This window comes from Rhynchophorus ferrugineus, unplaced genomic scaffold, assembly GCF_030347505.1.
Source record: "Rhynchophorus ferrugineus isolate W39M unplaced genomic scaffold, kcgeb_rfMv2 rfM1, whole genome shotgun sequence".
Lineage (NCBI taxonomy): Eukaryota > Metazoa > Arthropoda > Insecta > Coleoptera > Curculionidae > Rhynchophorus > Rhynchophorus ferrugineus.
This window is the reverse complement of record NW_027472580.1, coordinates 20,977,267-20,987,707: the sequence shown is the minus strand read 5'-3', so window position 1 is coordinate 20,987,707 and position 10,441 is coordinate 20,977,267. Positions and strand designations below refer to the sequence as shown.

The 10,441-nt window shown below is 32.6% G+C and overlaps 2 protein-coding genes across 3 annotated transcripts; one reads left to right on the top strand and one right to left on the bottom strand.

The window, feature by feature from the left end:
• Positions 1-203: 203 nt before the first annotated feature.
• On the top strand, positions 204-4,133 carry asun (integrator complex subunit 13 asun). The gene is made up of 12 exons (XM_076418936.1): positions 204-626; positions 681-755; positions 809-987; positions 1,072-1,185; positions 1,264-1,354; positions 1,410-1,521; positions 1,905-2,059; positions 2,124-2,365; positions 2,991-3,222; positions 3,281-3,454; positions 3,512-3,859; positions 3,916-4,133. Exons 1-12 carry the CDS (start codon positions 384-386, stop codon positions 4,030-4,032), a joined length of 2,082 nt encoding a protein of 693 aa, XP_076275051.1. The 5' UTR covers positions 204-383; the 3' UTR covers positions 4,033-4,133.
• A 1,520-nt stretch (positions 4,134-5,653) lies between these two features.
• Amun (protein amun) lies at positions 5,654-9,851 on the bottom strand. 2 transcript variants are annotated; one of them, XM_076418953.1, is made up of 6 exons: positions 9,647-9,851; positions 7,670-7,926; positions 6,846-7,106; positions 6,671-6,784; positions 6,361-6,557; positions 5,654-6,098 (listed from the first exon to the last, which is right to left on the bottom strand). In XM_076418953.1, the coding sequence occupies exons 1-6, from the start codon at positions 9,793-9,795 to the stop codon at positions 6,000-6,002; spliced, it is 1,077 nt and encodes a 358-aa protein (XP_076275068.1). In that variant the 5' UTR covers positions 9,796-9,851; the 3' UTR covers positions 5,654-5,999. The 2 variants fall into 2 exon arrangements, with proteins under 2 accessions (XP_076275068.1, XP_076275070.1); XM_076418955.1 differs by lacking the exon at positions 9,647-9,851 and adding an exon at positions 8,111-8,231.
• Positions 9,852-10,441: the final 590 nt, after the last annotated feature.

Genomic DNA, 10,441 nt, shown 5'->3' with positions numbered 1-10,441 from the left:
GCCAACATATTAATATTATTTACCAAATAGTATTTTCTGGGTTATGAAAAAATAATATCATACATCTAAATACCTAATCAATGTAAATAATAAAATATTTATAAAACTCAATAAACAGTATAGAAAATGTTTATGAATATTCTATAGAAAATAACCATACACATATATATATATAACTATATTTCAAATTCACCAATTAACTTAAGATGGCGCCAGCGCAATGTTAACCTAAATTATAAAGCATATAAAAAGGGGTGATATATTGTTTATGTTATATGTATATGTTTACACATTAATTTTAGCAGTTTAGGTGAAATGTAATATATTTAAGAATTTTGAGCTCCAGAATCATCTTTTTTGTTTTGTATAAAATAATATCAAATATGCCCTTTACTTTACCAAATAATAAAATGTATCCTGCCAATCATAAAACTGTGTTTGTATTAGATCATACTCCATATTTTGGGATATCTTGCGAAAATGTTATAGAATTTGAATTTTTAAAAGGCCGGACACCAACTTATATACCTATGGCTCCAATATCAAAGAGTTTATGGACTTCAAGCATAGAAAGTGCGATTGAATACTGTAGGATTGTCTGGGACCTATTTCCAACTGGAAAACTGGTAATTACGACATTGTTTTTCTATGTTAGATTTAATATTATTTATATGTTGTAGATTCGATTTTTTGCAAGTGATACTGTAGCTCATATATTAAATGGATGGAACACAAGTCAGCAATCTCTAACTCATGTAAGTATAGAGATAATATTTATATTTTTAATATATGTTGCATATATTGACAGATTTTAAATGGGTGCGCTCTTATTGGTGTACCTCCTTCACCACCTTCACATCGGTCTTCAACACCATCACCAGATTACACTGTATTACATGGTTTACGAGCCGCTATTGAAGGAATGTGTGAACCCACAGAATACCAAATAGAAAAATTAAAAAATGATAACAACAAGGTTTTAAATAGGTATGTTAATGCTAAATCACTCTGTACTCTCATTTATTTCATATATAACATCTCATAGTTTTTAATGAATGTTTATATTTTTAGATGCAGGGTTATTTGTATTACATCAGCTAGAGACAATGAGAGTATGAAAAGATTAGAAGAAATATTCTTAACTGTATTGAATCAACAAAATAAACTAGTAGCTGGAAATGACTCGTAAGTTATTAATAATATTAATAATATAGTTATTGATAATAAATAATATGATTAGGTACCAATATTTTTTTGTTTTAGATTATTACCAATAGATCATTGCCATCTAGTTATTATTAATACTTTTCCAATTAATATTGAATCTTCAGTAAATAATCATCCCTCTAAAGCGGTAATTATTTTTAATTTATGATTTTTTTTTTCACCCATTATTAATGTCTTTTTAGCTATCTTCATTGTTAACTACAGAGGTCCATTCAATAAAAGCTCCACAAATCCCAAATAAACTGTCATACTTAATCTTGGAACACTATGACTTAGCAAGCACTACAGTTACCGGTAGGTTCAAGTATAATCTATAGAGTTGAGGAAATAATAATTTCAATTGTTCCTAATACATGACTTTAAAGTTGCCTATATTTAGTAATACTTATGCAATATAACAGTTCATAGAACATTTTAAATGTAAAGGTGGTATAATTCTATTGCTTTGAACTAATGCAATATCTCATAATGCTATAAAGCTGGCTTCAAAAGAGGCTTGTGAAAATTTCTAGGACGGAATTATGGTTTTACCAGAAAAGTTCTAAAAGGCGATCAATTAAAACAGCATATACATTGTTAATTAATATTTGACATTTATATGAATAAATTCACAAAAAAATTTTTTTTTTACCCAACTCATGTATAACTATATCACCTCAATATTTATTATTTTACAGGGATTCCAATGAAAGAAGAACAAAATGCTAGCTCCTCTGCTAACTATGATGTTGAAATTTTTCATTCTACGCTGGCGCACACTGCAATATTAAAAGGAAATGCTTCGGATTCAGCCGCAATCAGAACAACAAAAGATGGCCTTGAATATGAAACGGTGATAAAACATTAAAAATTAAGTTGAATCAGTCTTCTCATAGATAAGATATATTTTATTTTAGGTTACATTGAAATGGTGTACGCCAAGAGGAGTCACTGGAAATGAGTTGCAAAATTGTACCGCAATGCATCGGATAACTCCAGTCGATGTAAACTCAAGGCCGTCTTTGTGTTTGATCAATTTTCTTTTGAGTGGAAGATCTGTAATGCTGGAAATGCCCAGAAAGGCTGGAGGCAAGATTACCAGCCATTTGCTGGCAGCACATGGTGGTGAAATATTCATACATACATTATGTACAGCAAGGTACATTTGTCAATATTTCCCAGTTTCTTTTTTGCTAGGATTTTTTATGTTTTATTTTAAAAAGCTTGGTCAAGGTTTGATTAAAAATTAAGACTTTATATTAAGTTCCTTAAGTCAAAGTATTTTATAAGACTTAAGACTTGTTAGAAAATCGTCTTCAAAATTCAAACATAATTTAAACTTTGTATAATCTGTACATAATTCTTGCCCCGATCTTGTATACATTTTAGATTATTTCACGGTAGTTTATAATGGTAGTGCGCATAAGCGTGCACTTCGTGGCAAATTAAATATATCTCATTATAACCAATGCTTTTATGGCTCCTGGAAATTCGGATAGATATAATTTAAGATAATTAAATCCATAAATGTTATTGTTATTTTAGCCTAGTATATAGAGAACTGATATTACATTATTTATGGTACTCTAAATATCTTCCTACACATGTGTACCTGAAGCCTGTTAATAAACTCGCGCGTCACAGTAACTTTCCAACGATTTCTAATATTGGAAAATCAGAATTCAGAAAAACAGTGTCATCATATTCCACACGTGTTTAAGAATAAATTTATGCATAAAACATACATTTTTCAATACATCATATGAGATAATCTTCATTTCCAGATCGGTTTTAGAAGATCCTCCATCAATATCAGAAGGCTGTGGTGGACGAGTCACCGACTATAGAATTCCAGATTTCGGATTGTTAATAAAACAGAACACATTGTTACCCATAAAAACAAAAAGTTCAAATGAGATTCAAAAACCTACCGAGAGAGTAAAAGAACGACTGAACCGCCAAACAAAATATTGGCCGCTGACAATTAATTCTACTTTAATTTTCAATTTAAAACAGGTAAAATTACTTACTTATTTTTCATAATAGATAATTTATAAACGTTAATATTTTATAGTGCATAGATCCTTTGCCATCATTGATTGTCAAGGAAAAACTTACAACAGAAGAGGAATTTATTTGTAAGAAAATAATTTATAATTTAATATCATTGGAGACAAAAATGGAGCCTCTTCACTCGCAAAATACTGGTCAGAGATTAAAAGGGCAAAAAAGGGAGGAACAATATAAAGTAAGATATTAAGGATATTATTTAATCAATGAAAATCTATGAAAATATGTTTTCTAGGCTATGTGGAATGAGCTTGAGACTTTCCTAAAATCCAACTTGCATTCTGACAATCATCGATCGGTGTATCAGTGTTTACTAGAGTGCCATAAATTTAGTTTTGATGACGATAAGGTTGGAGAAAAAGTTGATTTGGATGATGCTCTGAACCAACTTGATAATATAGGAGCCACCACTAAAGATGAAAATTCCCAAAGGGCTTCCGTTATTCGAGCTACCACAGATTCTCCTATGTCGCCTCCACCATTATCCAACATAAATACAACGTTTGGGAGACAGCAAAGCAGAGGCAACTCTATATATAGTGCACAAAGAACATTGTTTGAAATTTTTGCTGGACAAGAAAAAGTAAAAATTATATTTATTGGTAAATTAATAAGCATTAACATTTTCGAATTATTTAGGGTAAAAATAGAACAGAATTTTCTGGTCGACTTGGAGACAGCCTAGTCACCAAATTATATCCAAATCTTAAAACTGATGACAGAGGTCCTAGAGATGGAGCTATGGAAGTAGAATAGTAGGTAGCTGTTTTTTTCGTACATTTATAAAGGAATCTTAGGATTGAACTAGATATTTGTTGACACTATTTTAATAAACATAACTTATATTCTGGTTTAAATATTATTTTTTATATTTTAAGTACTTATACGCTTATGATTATTGGACATCTGAATAAAACAACTTTGATTTCGTGAATTATTTATATTTATGAAAATATGCTACAAAACCTCGAAAATCATTCGACAAATTGATATATCTTTTGATGATCAGTTACACACTCATTCTATGTCCCATTCAACCGAAAAGGATATTAAAAATGAGTGACATTATATTAAAATATATCTTTATTACCATACTGCAGTTACCAATAATCGCTAACTCAACATGTACAATGTTGAAGCAGTACGAAATCGAAATGAATTAATAATATACAGGAAAATAAACCGGCAACAATGTCTTATAGAGGTTATCGATTTTGAATTAAATGCATTAGATAATGAATATCATTTTTTAAAGGCATTCTTATATCATACTATATATTACCATATCCACTGATGAAGATTAAGGCAATATAAACGAAAGTTAATTTACACGTGTCTATAAAATTGCCTTTAAAAAGGCCACTTAGGCAGTTAATTGATATTGTGGAACAAAACACTGTCTAAAAACAATAGAGTAAATGAGAGAAGATGGAATGCGTATGAGTACAATTTAGCTTAGCATTCTTACAAACAAAAATAAAGACGACCCCTTCGCAATTAACGTATTTCTATATAAGACCACAAAATCGGTAATAAATTTATTATATATTACAATAAGAAATACAAATCCATTTGAAAAGAAAACACCACAGTTTTCATATGAACTTGTATAAATAAGGTCTAATATATTCCACAAAAATAATAGCGCCATTACTATTGTCACAGCATGTCTAACTACTTATGTATAAACGTATCAATAAACATCGATATACTACCTAACATTAATAATCACAAAATAGGGTGTTTGAAGTGGTTTTGGTGCATTTATTTTTGCGGAATTGCTATTTATGTATGTATCAAAATGACACTGATTTGACTTGATTATTCCCGAACATTATTGGAGAAAACCAAACAGTTTCTACAAATAGTGGCGAAAGTTAGGCATCAACTTCAATAATTATTAAAAATAGTTTTGGATTACAAGTAAATATTAGTTTAATAATCGCTTCAACCATTTTTTGGGATATTCTTAACTGGAGAATATTTAACTATGAGAAAACTGGTCGGAAATGTGTCGAAACGCTTTTTGAACCAATATGAACTTCATGGTCGACTCTATTTTTGAAATTGATGCAAACTTTTGCATCTATGTGTACGTAAAAAATGTATTGTACAAAACGGTGCAAAAATAAATAAAATACGTTTAAAATTCTTTTATAGTGGGTAAAAAATGTACCCATAAATTTTCAAATAGCGCTTCTTTTCGACTAAAAATTTTCTAGTTTGTTTTTTGAAAATACCGGATCTAAGTGCTAAGAATATAAAAGGCTTTTAAACCAGTCCACAACGTGCGTGTTGTGAAATGTTACCCTTTTAAAATAACTGGTTCCAGATGCAAGATTGCAGGAAGGATGAGTCGGCGAAAGGAAATGTGCGGTCTGTTTTCATATTCTTTATTGTTAAAAAATAAAATACAAAAATCCAGATAGGAATGAACATACAAACTATTCTCAACAATATTTATTCCTCGATAGATCTGCTTACGTTTCGATCGACTTACAAATCAGTTTGTAAGAACACTTTAAAAACGACGTCCTTGAAAAAATGGCGGTGTAACAAGAACAAAAAATCGTGTGAAAGTCTATTTTAAAAAGGTAACACTGTGTCTCGCCTGTTCTATACACATTAGGTAGTATATAACATCATATAATAGTTAAATCCTAAGCTTACTCTTACTTAGTAGAATTAAAAAGGAGTCTAGCGGAGGGCGGTCTGCGGTTTCGTCACTTGCTCTCCTCTCGTGCCTTTTTGACCGATGGAGGACCATCGGCACCTTCGAGCGGCCTTTTGACCGAATAGCCGATGCTGTTTGAATCTTCATCCTATAAAATCAAGAAAACATGAGCTCGCAATATTTCTTCAGATCAAGCTACTAAAACTAATTTTGAAAAGATATTTGATTATATGAATTTTTTTGTAAATGTACATTGTCTTGAATATATTGATTGCTTGAAGGAATATATATTATATAAATGTATCAAACATATTATTGTTAATAGTGTTACTGGTGGTGCATATATTTAAGCTGTATGAAATTATGGGATGCTATCATTAACATTTAAAGAGTGCAGTGAGTAAATGTACCTGCATGGAGTCCTTGGTAGATTCACTGACACTAGATGCGGAGTTTTCTCCGAGCTCATCTTCAGCAGACACTACAGCGGGGCTGCCATTTTCGGTATCAGCAAAGGAAGCGGTAGTGTCCCGCGTGTCTTCATCTAAGGCAGCAGCCGGCACTGCTGTGGTCGCAGATGCTTTGCCGTTCAACGGTGGCATACCACCTACAAAAACATTCAGATATTGTATATAAATATTGCCCAAATTGTTGAAAATTAGCAACACTATGATTGTAAAAACGAATAATGAATTTGTAGCGTGTAATGATTGATCCTACCTGCCGAATTACTTTCATCTGAAGTAACGGTGGCATCTGCGTCGAGGGAATCTCCATTTTGGTGCAACGCTGCAAGATTTGGAGGGATTGTGGTACCATTTTCGATTTGGATATCTGAAAATTAGAAACTATTAGCTTCTGTTCTTAAGCCGTGCCTGTATTTCGCCTATTTTACCATCTAACAGTTCGGGTTTTAATTCTGATACGACATAGTGAGTCCATATGGCCAATTCTACTTTGTGTGGGGACCAGCGGTTTGTGTTGTTTCCCAGCCGGTCCGCGTCCAAATTTAACCGTTCCGCCACAGAGCTAATGTGGTGTGCAAACTTCAGGTACTCTTTTGTGGTATAGTCTATACCTTCAATATCTGGGATGGCCATAAGACATTCGTCAGCCATGAAAGGGGCGGATTCTGGACAAGCTGCAGCAAGTAGTGCTAAAAATTTAAAATAAAATATAATCCATGAATGATAAGGGCATTATATAATTGCATTATTTTATTTAAAGTGTGTCCAGTCAATTAAATTAAACTTAACTTCTAAAGTTATTGCATCACACTAAAGTCAGTATTATGCTAGTATATAAAAGACACCATTGTTATTGTTTAATAACTATAGTTAATAATCTGCGGTAACAAAGAGTTATCTTTAAATATGACAGGTATATATTTTTTTGGTTTTCTTCAGTCACCATTATATAATTTCAATATCAATGATCAGTTACATATGGTATTAAAATATGAATCAGTTGCTGTCTCTAGAAATCCGAACTCGAGGCTGCGCAGCCACGCGTTTATTCTTACGCAAATGGCAACGAGTTTCGAACACCTTGCTTGGTCAGCGACGCATGGGTGTGCAATCGTTGCCTTGTTTAACGTTGTCGCGGTATTTTTCTGCGACGACTGAAGGCCGGTAGCCAAACATTGGACCCATTTTTACCGTCCCAACAACAATACGTCCTCCCTTGGTAAATTTCAAAACTAGAATGAATTAAACTTACCACTAGCCATTGTGGTTCCTACTCCTTTCAAGTTACTTAAGGCTGTGATGGCCTGTTCCAGATTAGGTAATTTTCTGAACGCCTTTTTGGTTTCTTGCATCACCATCCTAGGAGTGTTGACTTTCACTAAGTAACTCAATTGGGGATAAAACTTTCCTCTGATCTGCTTCCATTTCATTGTTTGCACTAGTTCCTCATGAATCATGTGCGCGTCTTTCCCTCGCGATTTAATTTTTTTAGGAAGTTCATTTTGATACCTAGAAATATTAATATATTTATTTTATTTACCCATTATATATACGACATAAAAATTAATTACAACAATTGTAATATCATGAACTATAATTCCTAAATATTTAAAGCAGAAGCAATGTTAATGACTGAGTATTATTTCACTATGCACATATAAATATGGAGTTGATAAAAAAGGAAATACCTTACGCTTTTAATTAAATTGTCACAATGTAAAGCACATTGACCAAGTATCCGTCTATGGTAATCCCTTATAGTTGTATACAAATGGCTCGAAACATACGGTAAACAAGCAGTGCGTTGCGATCGTTTGGGAATGTTTGTGTACAAATGAATGCGCCGCTTATTAATAGAATTTACCTCCGAATCTTTTGTTTTGTTCGACCTTGACCTACAGCGCGAGAGCAGAGCACGTTTCATTACTGAAATAGGTCTGTTACGCATTCAAGCAAAATCTGGCCTCTTCGAAGGACTAAGATTATTTTGACCACCGAAGACATTTCATATTGAATTATAAAAATATGAATCATAATGGTTAATGAATTATGACTAGGGGTAAGTTTTAACGTTTGTAGTCAATATTATAAAGTAATAATATAAAGAAACTAATACGATAAAAATGAAAAATATAAAGAGGTTTCTAACTCAATAGAAGAATATATTTCTTAAATTTTATTGCGGTGTCCTTAATTCAATTCAAATGAAATATATTAATAACACATCGAATTAGTATCACCCATATTATATGCAATTGGTTTAGATTTTATCGTGGAACTAAAAATTATTTAGAAAATAAAAATTAAGAATAATGTGAATCAAGAACTATATTGTTCAGAATTTATCAAACAGATGTTAACGTTAACAAAAAATAAAAATATATACGTTTGGAATAATATTCCTGTAATGATTATATCAATATGTGCATACAGAAAAACAAACCTCAAAAATAATAACAAGAAAATGCATGTGATTTCCCATTTTACTTTAAGTAAAACGTTATTTTAATTTAGCTAAATCGAGATGCAATTGCTTTAAGCAGATTCATTGAACAACACCACCGACTTACTGATTAAATACTATAATGAACTACAGAAAATTTGCAAATAAAAAAAATACATCCAGCTCATCCTTGAAAAACATGTGCACATCGCTGATAATATCTCTCCCCACTATTGTCGACCGGTCGTCGGTAAAGATCAATCAAAATTCAAATAGCAAAAGGCGGCGGGCGGGATTTATATGAAAGTAAACAATACGGATACATGCGTACGTTATTTGTTCCGATGCATTTCCGAAAAATTCTGGTCATTTAACAGGTAAAAATCATAGTGAAAAACGGGACACGTATTCGTAAGCTTTGTTCGGACGGGAACCATTTTGAAACCGAGCTATGTCTTTGTTAAAACACTCCGTTTTTAGCGTTTTTATAAGAGATTCGGTACGTTTTACAATTGCATTTTATAAACATATACATAGCAAATCTTTTAAATTGTTTTTCTTGTAGTGAGGGGTATTTTTTGACGGCAAAATGGTCTATAGCCACAGGAGAACAGCCATGATGCCGTTATGCCACGACTAATCTACTCTTATTGAAAAATATAGTTTAAAGCAAATATAATACTAAATACCCTCTAAATAAAGACAAACAGCCGACAAAATGTTCGATTAGATGAGTTCATTGACACACTGTTGTCAATTGTCGTAGTTATTTATCGTATTACTTACCAGTTATCCAACTTAATTAATTCCTCCGGTTTCTTTGCCTTATTATCTGCTTTTAGTCTCAGAGCCTGTGGGTATAGTTTCAAAACTTGTTCGTATTGGTCACTCGTACCGTGCGTGAAGAACTTGGCCGTAGCTTTCGGTGCCGCCATGTTAGTTGCTCGCGAACTAAAATGCGACGACTAACTGATCGTACAGAAGACTTGATCGAGTGCGACGTTGTCATGCGTCCGTACCGATTTGCAGCGCGCGCTTAGTCATCCCCAGAAATTTCACTAGGCCTAGTTCGGAAAGCATTTTATTGGTTCCGTTCCATGTCTAAGTGTAATAAATGAGATAGTAAATATCTGATATTACTAGAAATATTTTACCTGAGCAGAAATATGGGGTTATAAATATATTTAATAAAAAAACAAAGAATAAAAATTAGTTGAAAGGTATTACCCTAATATCTTAATAATTGCTTTTGGTATAGTGTCATTGTATTAAATGAATAATATTTTAATTTAAATTAAACTGATGTAATAAAAATTAATTGATGCCAAAATTCGTAACTTCTACAAATCTCGGCAACAGCGCATAGTACACAAAATTGCCACGGTTTTCATGAGGCGTCTGAGACCGTACGAAACGCAACGTTGTCAGATGTTGTCCTTGTCGCTGTTATAACCACCTGTGGGGGGAAGTTTAGACGCCCGATTCTGGGCTCCTCAGCGTCGACCGGACTAGTCCGGGGGCGTGAGGCGCCTACGCGCGTCTCCCGGAATTAATTTAATCGTTCGATTCGGCCGTTTAAAG

Coding starts and splice junctions, on each gene's coding strand:
- asun (XM_076418936.1), top strand. CDS start 384: ATGCCCTTTACTTTACCAAATAATAAAATGTATCCTGCCAATCATAAA. Junction 3,223..3,280: donor TAATTTTCAATTTAAAACAG/GTAAAATTACTT, acceptor AATATTTTATAG/TGCATAGATCCTTTGCCATC. Junction 3,860..3,915: donor TTTTTGCTGGACAAGAAAAA/GTAAAAATTATA, acceptor CGAATTATTTAG/GGTAAAAATAGAACAGAATT.
- Amun (XM_076418953.1), bottom strand. CDS start 9,795: ATGGCGGCACCGAAAGCTACGGCCAAGTTCTTCACGCACGGTACGAGT. Junction 7,107..7,669: donor AGGAACCACAATGGCTAGTG/GTAAGTTTAATT, acceptor TTAAATTTTTAG/CACTACTTGCTGCAGCTTGT. Junction 6,785..6,845: donor AAAACCCGAACTGTTAGATG/GTAAAATAGGCG, acceptor TCTAATTTTCAG/ATATCCAAATCGAAAATGGT.